The sequence below is a fragment of the Leptidea sinapis genome, chromosome 41 (assembly GCF_905404315.1).
Source record: "Leptidea sinapis chromosome 41, ilLepSina1.1, whole genome shotgun sequence".
In the NCBI taxonomy this organism is placed as follows: domain Eukaryota; kingdom Metazoa; phylum Arthropoda; class Insecta; order Lepidoptera; family Pieridae; genus Leptidea; species Leptidea sinapis.
The window spans coordinates 505,880-532,032 of record NC_066305.1 but is presented as its reverse complement, the minus strand read 5'-3'; the positions used below and the strand labels follow the sequence as shown (position 1 = coordinate 532,032).

The 26,153-nt window shown below is 34.4% G+C and overlaps 1 protein-coding gene across 3 annotated transcripts in view; it reads right to left on the bottom strand.

The window, feature by feature from the left end:
* The window catches only part of LOC126976511 (calcium-binding protein E63-1), a 72,634-nt gene extending 46,964 nt beyond the window's left edge, over positions 1-25,670 (bottom strand). Inside the window, exons 1-3 of one of the 3 annotated variants that reach the window (XM_050824873.1) lie at positions 25,541-25,670; positions 8,503-8,535; positions 48-132 (exon numbers count right to left, since the gene is read on the bottom strand). In XM_050824873.1, the coding sequence (XP_050680830.1) occupies positions 48-132; positions 8,503-8,535; positions 25,541-25,645 (223 nt within the window). In that variant the 5' untranslated portion in view covers positions 25,646-25,670. Of the gene's footprint in view, positions 1-47; positions 133-8,502; positions 8,536-24,804; positions 25,439-25,540 lie in introns of those variants that run through there. The other 2 variants (XM_050824875.1, XM_050824874.1) reach the window with 2 other exon arrangements.
* Between the last annotated feature and the right edge of the window lie 483 nt (positions 25,671-26,153).

The following is a 26,153-nucleotide window of genomic DNA, read 5'->3' as shown; positions in this document are numbered from 1 at the left end:
ATTTGAATATATAGTAGAGGTCAGTGATATAATAATTAGGGACTTACTGTTAAGCAGTGCTTCACTGGGTGCCGGCACTGAAGGACGGTTATCAACTGGTGGTTGTTTTTTCTTCTTCTTCTCATCTTCTTGCTGTAAAGCACAAAAACTATCTTTATTCTTAACTTGCATGGGACTCATAAATAACAATATCACTTTCTTAGTTCGACTCAAACGCGATAGCCTGTTGCCAATTGAAAACACACAATGACACTCACATTCGGTTTTATCAATTGACGGATGTAATCAATCTTGTATTGTTTTATCGCATTATATTGATCATTTGGATAACGTTGGTATATAAAACATAAAGACTGTTGAATGAAAACAAAGGAAGTAGTTCTTGCATGATTAAGCATTTTAGCTATCGAAAAAAACGCTGCGAATTAGCGAAGGTATGGCTTATCTACGATTAAACTATTCGAAAAAATACCTTAGATAGGTATAGTGTTCTTATGTAATCTAGGTATAATATACATATTGTACTCTTATTAATAAACGCAATGAAAAGTTACTCCAAGTTTAAAATTACTTCTCCCTGTCATGTAATTCTGTAGTGACGAAAGTAAGATAACGAAAAAAAATATATTTGGACTTTACTTCCTGTTTATTAATAACACAGGAATAGTTTTTTTCCTATAATCGATCGCAAAGTTCGATTTTGCGCATGCATTTGAGTTCGCAAAGTACCACTTTCCCACACGTTGACAAGAGCGTGCGGGAATGTTGCTGAGCGTGCGGGAATGTGGTGAGTTTGCGGGAATGTTTGAAAATAATTATAGTGGTCAAAGTTTGCGCAACTTAATAGGAAAAATAGTATACGATACTCGTGCGCACGTAGGTCATCCTGCACTCGCTTCGATCGTGCGGGAACGACCTAATTTGCGCACTTGTAACGTTATGTACTATACTATAAGTTTTACCCAAATCTCTGATCAGGCGTTTTCGCATTTAGTGCAACAATTATAAATATTTAATACATTATTTATATAATATAATAATTTAGTTATGATATTGGAAATATATTAAAGATGGATAGTCGTTATCTCTACGTTATCTTTATCACTTTTATTTTGTTTTATATTATTAAGAGTATTTCTTTTATTCATTTTGTGGTTGCCAAAAAAGGATCTACATACTGTATGTAAAATCATAACGTAAATATTTTAGTAAGTATTTGGGTCCATGTCATTCCTGAGGACATCACCCTCTCGACAATGTATGGAATTTTACTAAAACGGCAAACCAACCATAACCAACAAAACTTCTCTGAAACATTTCGCTTAGGTACAATGCAAAATGCTCATAGCTCGGCAGGAGTTATGTGTTTTACGCAGACCGTAATAACAGAGATTCTTACACAGTAATAGTGGTGTACCTACATGATGACAATAAAATTAATAAATAGATAGCCTCATTTATTCCTTAATAAATACATTCAGATTACAACTAACTCGACTTATTAATGATTACATTATTATTGTATTAATTATTAACTATATCATGTATTTTCTGTATATTTTCAAATCGAACTTAATTATCAGACAAATATTATTTTAATTGTATGTACACAACAGTTCCTTTTAACAGTATATAGTAGGTATTTATAATTATTGTTTATTTAAATTTTCAAACTTTCTACATATATGTATGATTTAAAATTTTATTATTTGTATTGCATGCAACGTTTTCTATATGGCAATTATTTTTACAAATCAAATTTAATGAATATAAAAAAATCAAATTTAATTTTACATTTTTGTCATAAAATAATTTATATTTTTTAATTAGTAATTTTTAGTACATATTTTGTTTATTGTATTTAAGTATTTGTATTTATATTAAGGACCTCTCTATGAGTAAAGTCTCTATTTCGCCATATAACTCTATCATTAGCTCTGGTCATCGAATCTTTACCAGCAATTTTAATTATTTCATCTGTCCATCCTTCTCTTGGTCTTCCTATTTTTCGTTTGTTTTGTGGTTTTTTCTAGTTAGTTACTTTGTATGTTCATTTACACCACTAATACTTATACCAAAAAGAAATTCGGGCAACAAGGAAATTAGGTAACGAGACCAGAAAGTCATTTAGATGATGGTAAGTAAATGTCCTGCCTTATTAATTACTAGGATTCTTTTTGCGCTTGCCACAATGAGACATGAGATTTTAGGTCTCATTAGCCCAATAATCTCACAAGCTTTTTTTTAAATAAGGGACGAAATGATCAGGACGTTCAGCAGATGGTAATTGATACGCCCTGCCCATTACAATGCAATGCCGCTCAGGATTCTTGAAAAGCCCAAAAATTCTGAGCGGCACTACAACTGCGCTCGTCACGATGTTAACTCTCATTTGCCCAGTAATTTCACTAGCTACGGCGCCCTTCAGACCGAAACACAGTAATGCTTCATGGCAGAAATAGGCGCCGTTGTGGTACCCATAATCTAGCCGGCATCCGGTGCAAAGGAGCCTCCCACTGGTAAACGGTGGCTACGGCGCTTTTTTTCATTTACCTATTGAACTCATAATGTTTTTCAATTGTTGATTTAGCGTTCATTTATCGAGTACCTAGGTATAATTTTAAATAATACAATGATTTTCACTAACGTAAGCAGGTACATTAAACAACGAGACACAATCACATTCAACATTTGTCTGAAGCAAAACCAGGCGCCAATCAGAGATTTCGTTCAGTTGTATTTCGACCGCGCTTTAATTACAACGCCACGCAATGACAAAGTGTTCTGTGAAAAACTTTCCAAATACGGCAAAAATCAAACTTAAAAAGGATGGGATGTCGTGTTTCAGGTAAGTGCCCATTTAAATAAACAAAATTGTGTAAGTACCTTGATGTCTTTAACCATTTTGCTAAATAATTACTTTTCTTCAATAGCTAAAATCTAAAAGAAACTATTTTGATTGCGCCCAGCAACAGATGTTACTCAGGAAACTACACCATTATTGAATCAATAACCTCAGTGATAGACTTTAGAGAGTTGGCACCAATGGTATATTACCATTTCATTCACTAGTAACAATGGGAGTGCCACAGGGCCCAATATTAGGGTCATTTCTGTTTCTTATCTATACTAACGATCTACCTTACCTAGTAGGAAATAAACATGAAATGGTATTGTTTGCAGATGAAACTTCTTTAACCTTTAAGGTTAAATGTAGGCGAATTCGATAAACGATGCAAGCCGTGAACTTTCTCTAAGCTGTCCATTGGTTCAGTGCAAGGAATTTATTGTTGAATGCAAATAATTAAATGTGTAAGATTTTTTATGCGTAATGTGAAAAAGGCAAAAACATTTGTAAATTTTCGTCTTTCTGCGTATAAAACTAGAACACTAAACTTCAATTGAGACCCCATATAAGCATGTAGTCGGATATGTTATATAGTTGTGCGGCATATGTTGCGAAAAAGTAAATAACTTTCACAGCATCATTTCACGTGTCCTGTTATTGTAGGATAATACCTGCATCTTTGTGCTGGAGAAGAGGGCGGTCACTTACAGATGAATAAAAAATCGGTCAAACAGTAACCGTACCGTTTTGTGGGTGAAAAATATCGAAATAGCTTTTCTGATAAAATAATTATTCACCACTTTCAAGAGCACTACCATAACACAATGACTAAGCGTACGTTCTAGCTCTTACCAGCTTCGCAACATTACGGAACGGAGCAACCGGGTTATCTTCCTGCGTCAGTCCTAATTGAGCGTACTTAATCCTGGATTCCCAAAACTTCAAATTTATGAAAAAAGGGTGAAGTTTTTCGCGAATGTGTTATAGGAGACGGAATGTATCTTAAATAGTGTTGTTAAACCTGTCCGAAAAAAAATTTCCGATTATACTTTGCTTTCCAGGTTTGCTAGACACACATGTCAGAAGATGCGTAGAATCTGGCCCGAAGCCAACTTCCGGACGTTGTAAGATATGAAGATTGGCCCTCATCTAACCTGTTATTCTGAAAATTATAATCGGTTTATGAGGACACGGATACGATATTGAGCCTCGAAAACTCTAAAGCTAGTGCTGGCAAAATTTTTCATTGAATAGTATAAATTCCAAAATTCTGGACCGATAATTATAAACCTGCACCAAAAGTTAAGGTGCCTATTCGAATATTTTTTATATAGTGCTGAGATTCAAATAAAATATATATTATAATGAATCTTATAACTATATTTACAATACTATGACTACATAAAATTAAAAATAATGAAATAAATTAAATTAAATTAATAATTATTATAATGTATTAGTAAGATTGGATGATACGAAGGGCGTTGAGTAGAAAGTCAGAATGTGTATGGTGCCGATTACTTTTATTAAATCTAACTTTATTTTTCGTTATAGTCACATTTCACCTTTCACCTTTTAAACGCTTGGAATATCTTTAAATTTTTTACGACTACTGCATTGTCATCTTTGTATGTCTGTCATTTCAAATAATCATTCAAACTTAAATATAATTATGGACAATTCTTAAGAATCAGCGAAACCAGCATCTCGAAATGCAGCCATAGAATAAACATTGATAAAAGAAAACAAACAATTTTTCTAGTTTGTGCCTCTGGTTCTCACAAATTTTGTTACGCAGTTTTTTTATTTGTTCTACATAATATAGAGCTACTTACAGTTGCTCTATGATCGATATATGCAATCATGACTTATTTACTGTCCTCTCCGACTAAACAACTCGCCTTAAATTTATTAAGGGTTGGAGATACGGTCTCTGACATGGAGTCAGACTGTAATTTTGTTTCTGGATTATAATGGCGAAACCACATTTCATTTCATTGGTTATAAGCCGATGTAAGAAATGCTTAGGATCTTGTAACAGTTTCAAATTATCTCGAGAAATGATACTAAATAACATCACATTTCAATTTTATCTATTTTAGCAACACGTTCCGACAAACTGTAAACAAAAGACTTCTATTGTTAATAAACAAAAGATATTCCAATCATTTTTTTACTAACTTAATCAATATTCTTATTTCTCCAACCAGTATTTACTCTTTCCGTTCCAACGAGTTTGACCCTCATTCTCACTGTTTATTGAATGCCCCTCGTATATTAGGTAGATACTTCATAAAAGTGCATTTTCAATTTTACTACAACATGGATTATTGCCCAATCATTCGTTTTCAAATCAGGGACGGTATACGAATTCTAAATTACACATTTTTCCTACATTTTTACGTTGATTGCGACCAGCTTCGAATGTTTCCCAGCAACTTTGAAGTGTTTAGCTTTCGATTGATTTAATGTTGTCTTTGAAGATGGTATAATTCACACTACACATTCATCACTCCTGACCGGAACCCTTTGTGCTTCGACGGTATTTATGCGGTTTGTTTGCTTCATATTTTTAAGCATTGAATCGTTATCGTAAGAAACGTTTACTGCCTCTTGATTTGATGCTGTGCCAAACGCAACATCTAGATATAAATAGGAAAAGACCAAACAGTTCAGCACCTTTTCAGTGGCTAAAGTTAATACGGAGAAATACACAAGGATGTTATTATTATTTATATTGTATTTGCAGGATATAATTTACTAGCTTAACCTAAAATTGATAATGGTCTCATCCTGATGCCTTTTCGTTATATTTATTTATATCTAGATACTAGGTGTTTAGAGAGGTTATTCTGTGTAATAGAGGAGGACATCGTTAGAGTACAGTTAATTCTGGATCCGGGGCCAGAGACAAAGGACATTGAGTGGAGTAACCGCCGAAATGTTCAGAATAGAGCAGATTTGCATTGACAGAACTATGCTTGGAATTGCACTGTGAGAAAACAAGTAACAAATGGAAGTGAAATAAAATAAAGACGTCATTTCTTTTTTATTGCGAGATTGGACAAAGTTTAGTGTATAAGAGAAGATCATAGGGTGGATGTCAACTTACAATATGGAGGTCAGAATCGGATAAGTTTGACATAGGATCGCTTAAACTGAATGAAGACGAAAAGAGGGCTACATCCAATATTGGATTACCAATAATTCATAAAGATCCTGATGAGACTGATTATAGTAATATAAGATTACTATTACCTAGCGTAATGATAAGAATATTTACTTATAGATAATTTGTTGGTATGTTAAATAAAGTTCCTTAAAAACCGGAATGTGAATTTTGTGGGAGTAGCAAAGGTGATACTAAATTTAGTTACATGACAATTTTGGCCTTTATTTTAAACTATATAAAGGTAAAGTCTATTTATATCTCTTCCAACCTTCGTGGATTCTTGGCAGTTTCAGCTATAATATTATAAAGTACCAATCGTTGACATAATATTTGTGGTTACAAATAACGCTTCGCTGAATAATTCTCCTTGTCACATGCAAGATCTAGTGTATATTTAATTATTATAGGGTGGACAAATTTTCTAAAATATTAAATTCAAATTTTGGTTGAGATTTACTATTTATATCTTCAGCACATTGATATTATGTAGTTATGTTCTTAAAATACTTTTTATTTTGGAAGAGGTTTTTATTTTGAAGAGGACAAACGAACATATGATATGATACGATTAATTTACATTTTTCAATGTTTTTCATAATTTACTCTTTGCCTATGTTTTAAATAAGAAAAAAGTAAAAAAAAGAAAGTTTGAATTGTTGGTACGCCACAAAGATAGACATAACTGCGCAGTTATTTCAGTCACTTCTCAATCTATGACTATAATTCTAATTGGCGTGATAAATATTTCAATAAAAATATTTGGTTTGGAGATGAGCATGGGCTTACTACTTCCGTCGATGCGTCGTCTGTGTTGATCACTATCTTACCGCCTATAGCTTTATAATTACTATCTTACCCCCTTACTCATAATAGTCTGCTAACTTAAAGCATTGCTAATTCTCACTCTGTCTTCTTCTATTGACCTAAGTCAGAATGAGAAAAAACACTCCTAAGCGGCTGTTTAAAGTTAGCGGACCATTATGAATAACGGGGTTAATCATTAGGCTGGCCTGGTGTTGCAGAAGAATGTGGGCGGCGGTTTTCTCTCAACATCAGGAGGCTCGTTCGCTCTTTTGTCCCAGTCTTCCATATACGCCACAACATGCAACCCGTACTTACGTTATTACAGGAATCAAACTGGCGAGCAGTTGTCATTTATTACATGGTAACTCATGGTGACTGAAAATCATGACGCTGTGCTTATCTCGGTCATCGTTTGGTGGACAAATATTACGAAGCAAAATGAATAACGACAGCTAGTTGATAGAATGATCGCATACAATATCATATTAATCCGTTTTCTACGCTATTTTCGAATAATAAGCAGAGCTGCACTTCAAGCGGCCGCATTTATTATGGTTTCAGAACGAAGATCATACTTTGGTAAATATGTGTCAAAATAGAAACGCCAACATACCTCTGCCTTATTTTATGTCTGAGCCATAAACTTACGGCCGTTCCCAATATTCCGTCTATCTCCGGTTGATTATACACAGTTTATATACGGTTGGTATACTTGAGATAAGAATCGTAACTATCGTTGACTTTTCTGTCCCAATAAACTTATCGACGGTAATTCATCTTATCCGTACACGCTGTCTGTCAATGGGAGGACATATAGCTTACCAGCGATAGAAGTTTGTATGGAAATTGCAATGCACGCGTCCCAATATAAGGCGATAAGAATGACTTATCGAGTATATTGAGACAGCTACAGATTATTGACAGCTAATTACTGACAGTACACATCTGACAGTAAGTATCTGTAGATAGTATATTGGGAACGGCCGTTAGTATACTACCGTAATAGACAAACCCTGTGTGAAAGTGACATATATTTACTCTATGTATATAGAGTGTAGACTATCCTTACATAAAAACGGTGTGAGAAAGAGACGAAATAGATGAAGACCATAAAACGGTTTTGAAACAATTTAGTGTCCATTAGTCTCCTGTCAAATTGGACCGCGTTTTAGTGTTAGTGTTTTTATCGATATTGTTCTGTGTTTTAACGGATATAAATAAAAAAATATACTGGTGTCGTGTTCTGTAGATAGATAGTTAGATTGTGTTGTTACATATAGAAACAATCCAACTAAAGAAACATTTCACAGGTAAATATTGATTCTTCAATACTACTTTCGTGATGGATATTTTCGTAGAACATATGCACTAAATACTAAATATTACATCTTATATACGCAGAAAAACACTCTATTTTCTTGAGATGATTATTATTATCATATAAGAAAATATGTGTTACAAAGTAAAATATTCTATATGTAAATATGACGCCGTTTATCAATATTTTTCATAGGGATTGACCAAAAGCAAAATACTACACACTTCACTAACACATCTGTAAAACTAGCACACATGAATATTTTAAATTTAGTCTCGCAGTAATGAGATAGTGTTTGTCTATTACGCTAGTATACTAAGTTTATAATCTTACCATACTTAATTGGATATGAAAACTTACCTTTTTTCTACTTCTCGATGTAGTAGCCATGCCCTGTAAAAATAAATATTTTCTTAGTTATGGAGTTTGAAGTACTGTAAGTTTTTATTGAGAAGAATAAAATGTTAAGCAACACACATTTGATTTGAAATACACGTTCATTGTATACTTTTGATAATGTTACATTATTAGGAAGGCGCATTAAAAGTGATTATTTTTAAAATGATAGAGTTCATAAGTGAATTTGCCAGAAACTGTCATAACCATAATGTTTACACCAGGAACAGACATAAACTGATGATGCCTACTACTCGGCTAAGTCGAGTTAGTAAGTCTTTTGTGGGGCGCTGTATATGCTTTTACAACAAGATCCCAGAAAATGTTCAAAACAAAAGTATTACGTTATTCAAAATAATTGTTAAAAAACGTTTGTGTGGTAAAGGTTACTATAACATAAATTACTTTCTTAATGATACCACAGATTGGGAATGGAGTGACCGCCCTCAGGTTATAAAATAATAAGTTTAATTGTACAATATTACTTTGTAAACATATTTATTCGATGAAAAAAAAAGCCCGCTGAGTTTGCTGCGCCCATTCTTCTTAGGTCTGAGGCATTCATTTTGGAATGGGTGGTAGTTTTTTGACTTTCAATAAGTGATGTCACATCCTATTTTGAATAAAAATATTTGAATTTGAATTTGAAATTTGAATTCAGCATTATATCTAACTCACTCAAATAAATATCACAGATTATTGAAAAATTAAAGAAAGTTACAAAAATAAGCATTGAAACACAGAGTAAATACTTAAATTCAGTTTGTATGTTTTCTCGTTCACACGTAGGCTAATGTACGTTTATAAACTATTGTCCGGAAATACGTCACATGTGAAATAAAAACTCGAGCTTTAAAAGCGACGCATCACTAACACATACTACACGTGTAGTTAATGTCCTTAACTTTCAAACAAACATGTAATTTACAGTTGTATACTACAACATAGTTACATTTTGTATAAGCTTCAATGTCAGGTAGTCGTATCAGTATCATGGGCGACATAAATCGTAATAATATGTATGATAATGCCAAATGCACACTATACTCGCGGTTCAAAAGCCGATGAAATCGAGTGTAGATGGTGTGGAAGCATGTGCGCATAGAACTATGTACATGGTGGTATTGCAGTAGCTTTTAACAGCCGATTTATATATTGAATCGTTATCCTAATTTGGCGACAAGAGATTAATATTTTAATCTATTTCCTGCTTTTGGCATTTCTATAATCGATCCACGGCTTAAAATATTGTAATAAATAGGTTTTGTAATCGTATGAAAGTGACGTCTACAACGTAAGGCTGCATTTAGTGCTCGACCGACGGTCAACGCTGACGTCGGTCGAGCGTAGCTATAACTAGGAAAAAGTATGAGAGCCTTTAGTCCAGCGCTGATGAATTGCTACGTCGCGCTGACGAGAATCGTCGGTCGAGCTCGTTGGTCCGACGTACGTCGATTTGCTGACGCGCTATGGTATAAATACGCGCTAAGTATTACGCACACAATAAAGAGTTGACTTGATGTTGATGATTCGAGCCGCACTTCTTCTTCTTCGGTCAAATGGAAGAAGCTGGTACTGGGGAGCGCCCGCCCAGAGCAGAGATCAGTACTCCATGTGAGGCCGAATTTGCGCCTTATTCAGTTGCAGGTGGTGGCTTATATTGAAGTACTGTCTCGCCTTATTGAGTACACCAAGCTTTTTAGAGGCCAGTTTGGCCTTGTCTTCCATGTGACCACGGAACTGAACGTCGCTCGATATATCGACGCCAACTATGCCAATACAGGCTGATTCAGAATTTTTTAACAAATGATTCTACATGATGATGTTGGATTTGGCCATTAGGATTTTTAAATAGGTAATCTAAATATTTCATCCAACATAAACTTCAATAACTCATAAATCAATTACAAACATTGAACATATTTAATACTTGTGTTGATATGGGTGTCTTCAAGATACAATACGCACACAAAAATATTACACGACTTCACCTTGTTTCTTTAGATTACTCCATCTGTAATGTTTTATTAAGGATAGGATTTACGACAGAGCCACTTTGGCTCTACTCCACAGCTAAATATCTGAGTGATCGGACAGCCTGTGAGTAGATTATGATTATTTTATATCAAAAACCGTACAGTACAATATTGTCAATTTTATTAAAAAGAGATTGTACCTAAATCAAGCAGGTTATTCCAAAAGGGAGTTTATTTGTTGCACTTTCACGCTCTTTAATACGCAGCCAATCATCAAGAATGTTGCTGGTAGTAAATTTTTAAGAATTCTCAAGACAGCGTAATTGCATCAAAAACTACGCCATGATCGCAGGGAGAAACTAGTGGGTATTTGAATAAGATATATTTTGTTCAATAACACAGCTAATTACTAATAATTCAACATAGTAAATCCATTAGTAGGGAAACAAAAACAAACAGTGGAACTGTATTCATTAATAAGCTTTTATCTTTCTCCCTAAACAACATGGAAAAAGAGCTTCATATTATTAAGCATCGAATTGTATTCTGATGAACTTTACTAACAATCTATAATAATAATAATAAAGCCTTTTAATTCGGATCAAAGGCCTCCTCCAATGATTACCACTCTTGTCTGTTTTGGGCTACTCTTCTCAAATCGAAAACATATTAACAATCTATAATATGTAATAAATAAAAATACCTAATACAGCAGGATATAATAGGCAAAGAGGATGTAAATACTACGTAATAAGAGGCGAGACTGCCTAAGTAAAAATTGAAATTTAGGCCTATCGCAGATGACACACGTTTTGTGCGATTGAGTCTGCGCCACACAAAAAGTGCCGCATTGCGCGCAATGTGTCTTTGGCAGATATTTAAAGACACAGACTTAACGCACACTTTCGCTGATTTTGTCGGCAGAACTGTAGGGGTGCACGCGCAATGGAAGAACAGAGATTGCGGTATATTACTTCGTACTTCAGATATAAAAAAGAAGAAAAAGAGAATTATGATTATCATCCTATTCTTTCAGAAAATTTATTAAAGCGATTGTTTCAAATTGAGCATTCCGTTCTAAAACTATATCCAAATATATTTGCACACTTAATCCCAAAATTTTCTTTTTAAATTTCTGTCATGATACTCTGCCAAAGATCTAACATACAGTGCTGCTCTGTTTACTATTTCTTGTATCAACATCGATAAATCGATGTCTAGCGCCATGATACATGTCAATCCCTAGCAACTGCTAACTACAGACTAAATTGTGCGTCGTCTGCGTTAGCGTTAGTATTTTTTTTATGTTTGTTACCTCAAAACTTTCGACTGGGTGAACCGATTTAGATAATTCTTATTTTATTTGAAAGCTGGTGCTTCCCGTGTGGTCCCATTGTAATTGGTCCAGATCTGATAATGGCATCAATGACAAAACCATAAGTCTTAAATTTGCTATACATACGTATAGCAAAGTGGATGATAAATTTACGAATAACTCAATATGGCGCCAACCGATTTCGATGATTCTTTTTTTATTGGAAAGGATATACTTCAAAGATAGTTTGGTGAGAGTTTGGTTAGGTTCTGATTACGGAATCCATGGCAAAGTAGCGGAACTCTTCAATTAAGCGCTTACGTTCATTGCTGCATTTAAAAATTTAGTATATCTACACATATTGAGACAAATTCTTGGTTAGTGTACTTCAAATTCACTAAAAATCAAAAAATCAAAAATAAATTAACGAAAAAACAACCGACTTCAAAAACACTATTGCAAAACAATAGTTATAATATGCACTAAAAAGTATTAAAATAATTACGTATTTTTATACAATCTAATTAATAAATCTAATTCTATTTACGATTATTGTAATTTTTGGAGTCGGTGTCATCCAGGATAGGTTTGTACCTACTGTAACATTTTAAATGATTTTTTTTTTAGATTATTTTCATTGCACCATACCGAAAGTCTATCTAAATCCTATTGCATATTCCTTGAGTCTTCAATATTATTTATTTCACTATACATCTTGAGGTCATCTGCATAAAGATGGAATTGACAAACAACAACAAAATACCGAACAACGTGGAGCCAAGATTGGAACCCTGCGGAACACCAGACGTCGCAATAAAAGTATTTGACTGGTACCCTCCAATAACAACATTCATCTCACGGTTTTTTAAAAATGAGCCCATCCATTGAAATAGATTCCCACAAATACCGTACGCCCCAAGTTTTACCAACAAAATGCGGTGATCAACGACATGAAATTCTTTTGCTAAATCTGTGTAAACACACTCTATCTCATTTGAACTATCTAGGGCAACTGATAAATCATCGACAAATAATGCTAAATTGGATATACTAGACCTCTTTTTAAGAAAGCCATGCTGGTCCTGTATCATTATTGATCTTAAGTGCCATGATAATATCGGACAGATGAATGATTCAAATACTTTTAAAAATACTGATAGTATACAAATGGGTCTATACTTAGTTATATCTTTTCTGTTACCGTTCTTAAACACAGGGACTACGCTGGTCTTTTTCCATATTTTAGGAAACTCGCCTTCTGGTAATTATTTATTTAATATCAACGATAATGGCCTTGCTAACAGAGCTGCGCATCGCCTAATAAATATAGCAGGTATATCATGAGTGCCCGGCCCTTTATTAATGTCGAGGCTGCTAAGTTGCTTTTTTACATGTTCTTCTTTTATAGCTATACTATCCAAATAACAAATGGGAAAAGAATTAATGTTTGTAGTTGTTTGTAATACAGATCTTTGGGGTAATGTATACACACTAGAAAAATGAATACCAAACTGGTTACAAATATCTGAACCATTAGAAAATCAACAATTATTTAGCGTCATTAAAGCTGGATAGTCGCATTTATTACCACGCTTTTTTTTCAAATACGTGAAAAAAAATTTAAAAAAAATATTTTATCTATATTACTAATATAGGTAACTTTTATAGTTCATATTAATAATTATTTCACATCTATCTCTTAATAATTTAAATTTTATTTCATCTAGCGAATTACGGTTTTTTTTTTTAATAATATTCTATATTTGATCTTTTCTGCCAACCGTTTAATCAAGTTTTTAGAATCCCACTCTGGATAACGAGTTTTGTTTAGCACTCTTTTTTTGGAATACATTTTTCAATAACTTTATCTAACTCAGTATAAAATATTTCCGTCAATTCATTTACGTTATCAAAACTACTTAAAAGATTCTCCCAGTTGATATCAGCAAGCTCTCTATTAATAACCTCATAGTCAGTATTTCTAAAATTGTGTTTTACAATTAATTCAACTCACAATAATCACAATTTCAAAATTAATTTTAAGTGGTGGGTGATATTTATCTATTGAGCAAGCACTAAAGTCATTATTTTCTACTGTAATGTAGTTTTATGTACTAAAAACAAGATCTAGGATTTTGCCATAAGGATTACGTATCCCATTAAATTGAGATAAATTAGTCAGTGCCATGAAATCATTTATAAGAACAGCTGCTGGGCCATTCTTAATCTGAGTATTTCTTTTATGACAACCTTCTACATTATCCCACTTAATTGATGGTATATTAAAGTCACCAATTACTACAGTTGGTAGTTGTTTGTTTACTAATATCGTTTCGAGATTCTGTGCAAAGCCTAGAAGAGTGTCATACTTAAGTGGCGAGGGAACTACTAAGTTTACCCAGAGGTCTTCATATTTAGTTTCCCAAGAATGAACCCTGTAACATTTATGTTTTTTCAATACCGCAAGATTGTCAAGTGTACTCTGAAATAGAGCATTGCACCAACTTTATATCTTAAAGTTTGTGTACCTACTCGTATAATTTCAACAATAGATCACACTAAAAGAGAACCTACGCTAAAATACTCGTTTCACATATGCCATACCTACTCATTATTATAATAAATTTAAGTAATAAAAAAGTCAAAAAATACTTTAAAAAAAATTAATTTACCCTTTTTTATTAATCTGAATTCATTCTTTATCCTCTCTGAAATTAGAAATACTTTACTTGTTTCTAAATAAGTTTTCTCTTTCAGAAATATTTGATAACTACCCTAGTCAGCGACATTCTTAAAAAGGTGTCGAAGTTTTCGCATCAAGTTTTTTTTATGAAAATCAGGACCTAACAAGCAGGACGTTCAGCTGATGGTAATTGATACGCCATGCCAATTACAATGCAGCGCTGGAATATTGAAAAACTCAAAAATTCTAAGAGGCATTACAACTGCGCTCGTCACATTGTGACATAAGATATCAAGTCTCATTTGCCCAGTAATATTACTAGCTACGGCGCCCTTCAGACTGAAACACAGTAATCACATTACTGCTTCACGGCAGAAATAGGCGTCGTTGTGGTACCCATAATCTAGCCGGCATCCTGTGCAAAGTAAATGCTTAGACATATTATTCTCAAAGTGTAGATGCCTTACATTACGCTCTGAAACAGAAGTGGAAGTGGGCTGGACATATAGCAAGATGTAGAGACGATAGATGGACCTCAGAGGCAACTATGCGGGAAGGGACAATAGGAAAAAGGAGAATAGGACGTCCTAGGAAAAGGTAAAGAAGAAGACATTCAACCGACAGCAGGATACTTATAGAAAAAGATAGCAATGGACAGAGAGGCATGGAACAAGCTGGAGGAGGCCTATACCCAAAAAGGGATTCCAATCAATAATGATGAAGACAAGTACATAACAACAGTCATTAATACAAATAAAAATTATATAAGTACATATATATTTTTCTTATCTATGTAAGTAATAGTAACAATAAGAAATATTTATTATAACAGATGTAATCATAGATATAACTGTAATAAAACTGTAAGAATGTAATTTAATAGAAGATTGGAAATAAATAGATTTCATTATTATTATTATCTTATTCTCAAAATAATTTAATACAATTACAAAAGTGCAAACAAAAATATTATTCGCTTTTATAAGTCACGACCTTGACCGGAGTAGGGCCAATGTAGAGCCGGCGCGCGCTAATCGAAACATTAGAACGTTCTCTATTGCCTGTACAGACATAATAGCGAGCTGGCAACTTCTATTAGTAATCAAATAGAATAGAAAATCCACTACAATGATTTTAAAACAAGGGCAAGGGCCTTTGGTCTGGAGCAACATCATAAATAACGTTCTTTTATGTTTATATGTATACCTATATTATTGGTTTTTTGAGAAGAACCAATAACTGCATATGTATTTAGTTTTTTTTAAATATCTTGAACTTTTGACGGAAATCAACCCGAATGATTTTTCAAAAAAATTACATCCCGTATTCACGGAGTAGTACAAAAAAGGACTCCGCGTCGTGATATTAGCGAGTGAAGCACCTTTATGCTAATGTGTGTGCGGTTACGGGGTATATCAGTTACATAATTTTTTCTAATCCCTTAAATAATCATATATCCACAAAACCTTTTACACTTTTTCACAACGTACGACGGTATTTTTAAAATATTTTATTGCGACGCAAACTGATCTGTCACAGACGATGGCATATCTCATAATGGCGGTCGAGCGGCTTGTATTAGTGTAAGTGTGTGCGTCGGGCTATGTATTTACACGTTTACCGGCTTGTTTTGGTACTTCACTGTTATGTAAGGAGTCCTTCTTATCGTATCGTATCGTGTCGTGCGATTCTGTAATTCGGCGGCAGGAATTAGGTCAAACAGCTCTCAATTTTGAGGGTTAAGTAAGTAGTTTTACTATTATTTTCAAGTTAATTCGGCTGAAGCTACAACTAAATTACTCTAAAGCTACAAACATTGCTTACAATGTGCATAAATCGAAGAGTTCTAGACTTAGAATTAGTTTTCATAGGGAATATAATAGGCACTTAACATGAATGAATACGCAAAAATTTCGTGAAATACTTTTTAATTATGTATTTACTCTATTTGAAATTTTAATCGTGTAGGTTACTATTTATGAATGTTTTAAAAGTCGGATGGAAATAAAGCACACAAGCTGAAAACATAAATTTATCTGTATGATAATAAAAATTTAAAATAAACCGTAATTCATTACGTTACAAAATAAACCTAATGAAATAACAATTATAAATCGAATTTGTCATTTGGCATAGCATATTTTAGTAAACATGCCCGCCTAATTTGTGCGAATTGGCAATGCTTCAAATAGAACCAGGAATGATGTTACAATGTTTTAAAAATTCTCTATAATAAGCCGGAGGTGCGTGATACGCATTTAAATTATTGTTTTATTGTTTTTTACAAATAAAACCAGGCCACTGGGTACCAATTACTATTTTCTGTCCCAATAAACTTATCGACGGTAACTCACCTTATCCGTACACACGTATGTATACGGACGTATAGCTTACCAGCGATAGAAGTTTGTATGGAAATTGCAATTCACGCGTCCCAATATAAGGCGATAAGAATGACTTATCGGGTATATTGGGACAGCTTCAGATTATTGACAGCTAATTACTGACAGTAGAAGGTAGTAATTTATCACTATCTGTAGATAGTATATTGAGAACGGCCGTTACCGAGTTTTATAATTATCTATCCGTATTCTTAAGTTATGAGCTATATTTTCGGGACATACATTCTGTAGAAAAAAAATCTTATTTGTATAGTCTCTTGCTGTTAGATAACCGATAAAAACAGGCCACTTTTATAATTACTTTAGTGTGCGTGACAGACTACGTCTTACACTGGGTATTTCTATGACACTTTGTGTTAGTGTGCGTGAATTGCTCAAAATAGAGGTTTTTGGACGTTTTCAAAGGTGTCGCAGTCTACGTATAAATGATGATTATTTTACTGATGTACGTACATTTTGAATATCTTTACGTAACACTTATTATAAAATATGAAAACAAAATTTTATAAACGATGCGGGACTCGAACCCACGACCTCTAGCGTTCCGTGCCAGTGCTCTCAAGATGCAATGGCATCTTTCAAATTTTGTAACATACGCTTCGTGTTATTTTACATTGAAATTAATAAAATACATAATACTTACTTACTGATAATAATATGTGATCCCAGTGTCTTTTTTATTTCTTGTAGTATTATTTTTATAAAGTTTTACAAAGCAACCCGGTATTTTAGTTTCAATTATTAGCAAAGTTTAACAGAACATGTGGCACGTCAACGTCACACATTGTTCGAGTCGAGACTCGATTGAGTTATGAGTAAGCCCCCTTGGGCGTAGTATTAGTTGCCGCACTTTGCTACTACGTCTGCGGTATCTAGTTGGAGCGCAGAGAGACAAATCCTTAATCTAAGTTTAAAGCGTTGAAAGCCACATTCACATAATAAATCAAATCAAATCAAATCAAAATCAGTTTATTCAAGTAGGTCACGAAAATGATTATGAATGTCAAAAAAAAATATTTTTCTTATTGAATCTACCGTTACTTCGTAAAGGGTTGAGCTAATGAGAAGAAGTAGCAAGAAACTCATCGCCACTCTTTTAGATCATTTCAATTACAATATAATATGTAAAATGTAAAATGATGCAACAAACACACTCAAACGTCAAATAGTCAATGTCTTACACGAGTAAGTCAAAAAAATAAATATAATATGATTCATTATACCAGAAGAGTCCAGTGACACTTACTATAAACAAATGAAATTCAGGGACTAAGAGACGCCTAGTTTTTAAATCAGATTACGAGTGTATTGACCGATTTTTTATTGCTATTTATAACAAATGCCGAATGCGAGCAATAAAGAACACACTACACTGTGAAATTTGTGTACTTTACAAGCACCTCCGCATAATTCGGCCTTTTGCCCATTGAATGATCTTTTTCTAGTTTAATACATTTAATCAACAGAGTGTCAAAAAATCTGTTATTTTGATACTGAGTTTAAAGTTAAAATACTATAAATAGAGGGGTTATTCCATACAAACGCAATCCCCTTTTTTCTCCCTGGATAAGGCTTCTAGAGAGGAGATTTTTTTGTCACAAAATCTAGATATGCTAAAGCTATGTCTGAATGTTGATTTTTCAAATCAGCTAAAGACATAAGAAAATTTGATTCATCAAACATCGTAGAAAATTCCATTTTTAAACCGCCGTGTTCAGACGACCTGGATATCACGTATGAAAACTCTCCATTAAAACTAAAACTTTATCAAACTGCAAGTAAATTACCAAAGAGATATGACAATATCTCAACATATCATGACGTACGGTATATTACTATGGGGTCATGCTGCTGACATTGATATAGTGTTTGCACTGCAAAAGAGAGCTGTTCGTGCTATATATCAACTTGGTTATAGACAGTCTCTCAAAGAAAAATTTTAAGAAATAAATATTATGACTGTTTATTGTCAGTACATTTATGAAAATTTAATATATGTTCACAAAAATCGTCACCTTTTTGCTCTTAATAGTGATTTTCATTATTATAACACTAGAAATAAGGGATTGCTTGTAACTAATTCTAGTAGGCTTCATAAGATACATAATAGCTTTAAGGGTAAATGTATACACTTCTATAATAAAGTCCCAGCCACTGTTCAGGCATTATCTATAAATAAATTTAAATGTTTTATAAAAAAATGGCTCTGTCGTAAATCCTATTACTCCACTGCTGAATACCTAAATGATCGGACAGCCTGGGACTAGATTGTGATTATTTTATAGCGACTGTACAATATTGTACATTTTTATTGAAAAGAGCGCAAAAAAAAGAATGCTGGCAAAGTTTCTTGCGCCGCTTCTTCTCTCTCAGAGCGCCATTTGTTTCCGAAGCGGTAGTAGTATCTAGTAGTATAAGAAATGATATCAAAAAGAATTCTAAAGGAATCAATTTTGAGAAAATAAATGCCTTTTATGCCTTTTAATATGTATTATTATTTTAATTTTGAGTAATTGTGTTTGACTAATGTATGCTCGACTTGTAAAATAAATTTTTCTTAAACATGAATGGAAATATTTTCATTATTTTCGAAGAAAGAACACGTGAAGTATCGTATTTTCGGACAAAGATCTTCAAATTTATTGCAGGAGCGTTTTTGAATTTGGAATAGTTATTATAACGCTCCTGCAATGTTGTATGAAACGGCATGCTGGGGTTACCTATTAAATACTCTTTGATCGGATCTCTTTTGTCATTCTTGGCATACCGTTTGCTTATGCCTTATCGGCACAGATGATAAAAAAATTGGCGGCAAAGCTGAAAATCCGTCTTGAATTGTTATTTACATACCTACTTAGTAAATATAAATTTAATAATGATTAAAATGAGTTTCAACGGTTCAGAGAGTGAAATGGAGATTGATTGTTGCGAAGTCAAAAGAAAAATACATGAAAGTATATGAAAATTTGATGAGTTGGAAAAACGAGAAAAAAGTGAACATTTTCTCCGAAACAGTATTTTTGGCGTGCCTATTTTAATGAGATTTCAAAAACTAAAAAGCCATCAAAAAGCCAAAAACATAATGGGCAATTTATTCCATGCTGAAATGTACAGTTGACGGCAAAAAAAGTTGAAATATTATGGGAATTTAACTACTTTTAATTTATATTATATAAAAAGTGTGTTTTATTTCCCTGCATTCTTTTGAGAAAAGCACTAGGTATATATGCCTCTGCGGGAAATGCCAATTGCCTACTTCCCGGCCTTTGCAATAATGTACTATTATAAAGTAATTATAATGGTATCATGGTTCATAATTTGTTTAGAAAAATCAATTCACGTGTCTGCAGGTAAGTTTTAATTTTCGTAGATTGTCAATTATGAATTTTTGTCGAATCCTAATCTTGCAAAAGATTATCCGTGACACAGACATCAATTATTGAGATAATTAATATCTCTTACAGATACAATTATACATATATACAGGTATATATACAATGTTGGACACACTAAATACAATCCTGCTGAAATAGAGAGCTTGCCACTTGTCTAAAGACGTCGAATGCAGCTGCGAAATGCGTAATAATAAGCCATTGAACTTGAACAGAGATATGCAGATTGAAAAAAAAACATTCTTAAGGCGAAGAGTAAGCAGAAAACACGCAAACATGATGTTTTTAGACAAGTTTTGTGGTGAAAGTATAGCATTTTGAGCTATGAACACTACTTAATCCTCTTACACATATCCTTAAGTCTTATTTGTAGGTTGCTAATGCTTGCTGTTGGTTATACTTAACACTGCCGAGCCTTTTTGAACTACCACTTTTCTTTCAAGTTAAACAAGTTTTATGGCATGGCGTGACGCAGTTTTTTGGTACTTCTCTCAGAAAAGTTATTCTTATAGCTTGTACTTTTTTGTGAAGGTTAATTTATTCAGATTAGTAGTGAATAACGAGGATTGTAAGCATAGAAACTGTTTTCCACGCAAGAATTTTGAAAATATTGGCTTTGTTACATAGATGGCGGGCCGGCAGCCGTGAACTCATATCGCTCAAGGTCGCTGGCATTTAGTGTCGCCTAAAGAAGACGTTTTGCTTATATCATCATCAGCCGGAAGACGTCCACTGCTGGAAAAAGGCCTCCCCCAAAGATTTCCACGACGATCGGTCCTGCGCGATCTTGACCAGATCGTCGGTCCATCTTGTGGGGGGCCTACCAACACTGCGTCTTCCGGTACGTGGTAATATAATAATAATAATCAGCTTACATAATTTTTACTTATTTGGATACAGTGTCAATTAATCCCCCGATCAGATTGCACCCTGATCACACTAAATATAATTGTGGCTCGCACAAAATTTGTCCAACCGACTTCAAAAAACTTAATAAAGATTTAATTTAATACACCTCTTATGCAAACTTAATTCCTTTAATAGTTATCTAATACTATTATTTGTGTGTGTTACCTAGTGATAAGCTTTAAGTTGAGTGTTATGGGTCAAAATGGCAACTATTCCGCATCAAACTAAAGAAAAATCACGTAAATTGAATCATAAATCACAGCGTAATAATAGAAAATATATTTTTTTTCTATTTTTTAGTTGAATTTTATATAAAGAGTGCTTTGTAGTTTTTTTTAACTATTATTTATTTTTGATTTTGTAGTCAAATTAGTGTAATGTCATCGGTCCTCGATAAATCTACAAAGTTTGAACGAAATCTAGCCGTTTAAAGTGGGTCAAAATCGCGCCCAAAGAAGTCGGTTACAAACATACAAACAAATACCAATGAATTGAGAACCTCCTCCTTTTCGTAGTCGGTAAAAAATAGGATTTTAATTCGCATATTGAACGTCAAAAACTACTATTCTCGGTTTATGTCACAGACCTGAGAACCGGCGCAACGGCGGGCGGTGAAACTCAGCGGGCTTCTTTTTTTAACTATTTAAATCGGTTTTGTTATAGTATCTACTTTTACCACATAAACGAACAATTGGACCTAATTCCAGACAGACGTTCCGACCCACAATCATGTCGAAGTTGAGTTAAGAACACAAAACTGGTCACGTGATTCATATTAACGGACTGACAAAAACCCACATGTATGGATCACACTAATATTTATTAAACTTTAAACACGAATTCCCTAAAATGTGATGTTTGTGGCTTGCAACGTTTTTCAGGAACTACATCCAATTATTCTTTTGAATTTAGTTACACATTTTCTGGGATCATGTTGTAATAACATCGCCCAACAAAAGTCTCTCTAACGCGACCTAACCGAGTAGTAGGCATAACAAGTTTATACTTATTCCTGGTGTTAAATGTTAATATTACGACGAATATATTGAGAGCGTCCGTTGACTGAAAAAAAAATCGAATGCTTGAATGAAATAATAAAAACAATACTTATAGGACCTTTAGCAATATGTCGGGTTCAATGGAATTTTAATATAAAGAGAATCGCGAAGGCTGCGTCGCATTTTCGATCGATTCGGTCAAACGTTTAACGGTGAAATCAACCTTGGACCTGTCTCCAAACCCTCTGTTTATATCTATACTAATAAATGGAAAGACGTTTTTTTCTTTAGGTTATAAGTACCGCCAAAAGTACTGAACCGACCGTAAAAATAATTATTTACTTACAATATGTTTTAACTTAGAAAAACCTATTTATTCTCAATACAAATATTTCAGTCGGGCGCGGGATATTTAATTTATATGGCAAAGCAACGTCGGCAAATTTTGCCTATAAACTTTTTTTTTTAATGAAAATACGGGACGAGTCGTGCAGGACGTTCAGCAGTAATTGATACGCCCTGCCCATTACAATGCAGTGCCGCTCAGGATTTTTGAAAAGCCCAAAAATTCTGAGCGGCACTACAATTGCGTCACCTTAAGACATAATATGTTAGGTCTCATTTTCCCAGTAATTTCACTAGCTACGGCGCCCTTCAGACCGAAACTAGTAATTAATAATAAGTTTATCATCCGAAAATAGTATTTCTTGAAATACTTATCACATTTATATGTATTAAGTTATTTTTTATTGAATTCCTACGAAAAATTATGTCATGATCGCTTATGTATATGGTAGTGCCTGTGACAACGTCGTATTGAGGGTTGTTCCCTTCCCTAAAATATTGCAAATGGAAATAAGGAAGCGATAGGTACTTGTAAACGGGCGCAGAAAGCATCCAGAGGGATGCCTGCGTGAACCCGTCATCTTAAACTCTGCTTTTCTTGATAAGTTTGACTAAAATAATATTTCAAAAAGATACCTACTTCACAATAATTTTATGCTGTACAGTGTGTGTAGATTGATGCATTTCCCATCATCCCATCAATAACTATTTTGATGTTTAAGATTTATTTGCGCTTTTTTTAACTTATTCTCAAGAAAATCGAAACGTTTAATCCAACTCCAACTCAACTAAATAACTCAACTTTTCCGAGGCGGCGTAAATGTGCAAGTTTTACATTCACATCTCACAACTATCACATTTTTATCTAAATCAAAACATTTTGATTTTATTGACTTTATGTCTACAATATTTTCCATTATTTCATAAGTTCGTTATGATCAGTTGGAAAAATGATTTAATTGAAATCAAGGCATAGAAATGTATTTCATAAATGTGGCCTTATGAGGAAGCTCAGTGTTGCCCAGCGGGCAATAGAGAGGGCTATGCTCGGAGTTTCCTTGGGAGATCGAATCAGAAATGAGGAGATCCGTAGGAGAACCAAAGATTAGGAGAACATAGCCCAAATCATTGCGAACCTGAAGTGGCAGTGGGCAGGGCACATAGCTCGGCGGACAGATCACCGTTGGGGCGGTAAGGTCCTCGAAGGTGACCACGTACTGGAAGGCGTAGTGTTGGTAGGCCCCCCCACAAGATGGACCGACGATCTGGTAAGATCGCCGGAGTGGGTTGGATGAGGGCAGCGCAGGACCGATCTTCATAGCGATCTTTGGGGAAGGCCTTTGTCCAGCAGTGGATATCTTCCGGCTGAAATAATGATGAAATGTGCAACAATCTTAGTTTGAAAATTTCACGTACGCCTGAAGTAAAAATACGGAAACACTACACTGAGGCTATTTAGCCGTGGAAGCTTATCAGTTTTTTTTGTATTCCATCAAAGATTTTTTTTAATTGTTTACCTAACGCGTCATTGTAGTTGTACTTCAACTTATCAAACTTTAAGGGATTTGAAGTTACAACACTCTCAATTTCGAAAACATTGGTATGTTAAACTTTGCAAAATAACCCTATTCAATGGTGATACAAATGTTCTGCTGTCCCAGTGATACCGCGGTGGTAACAGATGAATAAAGGTATGTCAGAGATAGATAGACTTCGTATAAAAATAAACATATGTGTCAGACTTCCATTGTCTTCCTAAAACTTAAGTTAGTCATACAAATTATTTATGCTTTTACGTGTATTTTAGTACCATTACCTATAACAAATTTTACAAATAAAAAGATGAAACTGTAACTAAACGTAACTCTTTGCAACTTGGATTTCGCATAAGATGAATGGGCATAGAGCCTTTTTATAGACCCAATCTCGGAAAGTGGCTACCGAGCAATAAAATTTGTAAATCTTTAAATCACTTTTTATGTATTACTATTGACTGCTGGTGGTAAAAAGATCACCTTCCTATATGAAGATAGAATTTGGCAATTACTTAAATAAATAAATGAGCTCCTTGCCTGGTTACGAACCATTGACTGACATTGAGTTTAAAAAAATATACATAATTAATTTAAATAGTAGAGAGGATTATGATTTTAAAATTGTATGTGTTGTTAGTAAAGCTAAAGATATATATTGGTTATATCAAACATAATCAATTGTTATAATAAACAAAGATACAAAATACATACAGTCTTATTCATTTTTTTTCAATTCTTCGATTTCTGATACCGTCGCTCTGTAGACCTTTTTACTTAACGAACAAAACTACTTAGATGTACAAATACACTATCTTTACTTGTCTGTCTATCTATTCTACAGTTAAGAACGCACTTGACGTACTTTGCACTGATAACTACTTGTCCACTGTTTGTTAACGGAAAATCACAGCCAACTTCAGTATAAATAAACACAATACCCGCATTACAATTAATTCAGTTATGCTAAGTATTGGAGGTTAGGAAAGAGGATCCTACGCATTGAGGATAAGTGATAGTAGGTACCTATGCGTTCTGAGGAAGCGCAGATGTAAAAGAAGTCGCTGCGACCAGGCAGGAGGACGCACTGTCGACGGAGTCGCAGGTCGTGTGAATGTCTGATGTCGCGCCGCGATTACGCGTCACGTCGTTTATTGCGCGGGTATTTCTGTATATCACACCCATCGGACAAATCACGGCCATACAGCCCGGCCCGAATGAGCGCTCTAATAATAAATTGTTTATATTTTCTTCCCTTGATGACATTCTCGATGGCGAGCCACCGCTCACCGCAATATCAAAGCGCATTACGCTGTCCACAATCGGCCGCGGAACACGTGCGATACCGACGCGATAGTTTTATGGTGATAATTATTGGTAAATGAGTTGAAGCAGCGGCGCCAAGTTTGAATGTGAGGATGTTTTGGCGCCGTTGTGCGCCGATACGTACCGATAGAGTCTCGGATAGCGCGGAGCAGAAGGCGCCGAAGCCGGATTGCGCGGGCGGGCTTTGTGGCGGAGTGCCCGCGCCCGCAACAGACCGTGCCCGCTCCATGGCGCAGAGTTGCCCGCGGTCGGCAAGCCACTGCCGCGCTCGCCGCACTTACACAAACACTTGCCCGCTCGACGCTGCCCGCTGCCCGCTGCCACCTGTCTATTGCGGCTAGCGGCTATGTTTTGGCATCGCATGCAACCGACAACAATGATACGAAATAAATAATTATAGACACGAGTTATTCTCGTCGCACTCAACACTACGTGAGATAATGATTAATTTAGAGTGGCTGAACACGACACTCGTTACATTATAACAAACGTGTGCTAATATTTTATATACAAGCTACTTATTTACTTTGTAAACCGTACCGTACCTACCTACTTCAAATTTTGACAGCGATACTATACTAAAGAATTCAACTAACGTACATCATTGAACGTACATTAATATAACTTGGTATAAAGTTATATGTCTGAGAATAAACCAAGAATATGCAAAATGTTTACAAATAGATATCTTGCCTCAGATCATTTATACGTCTAGATTAGTACAGCTATGTATCATA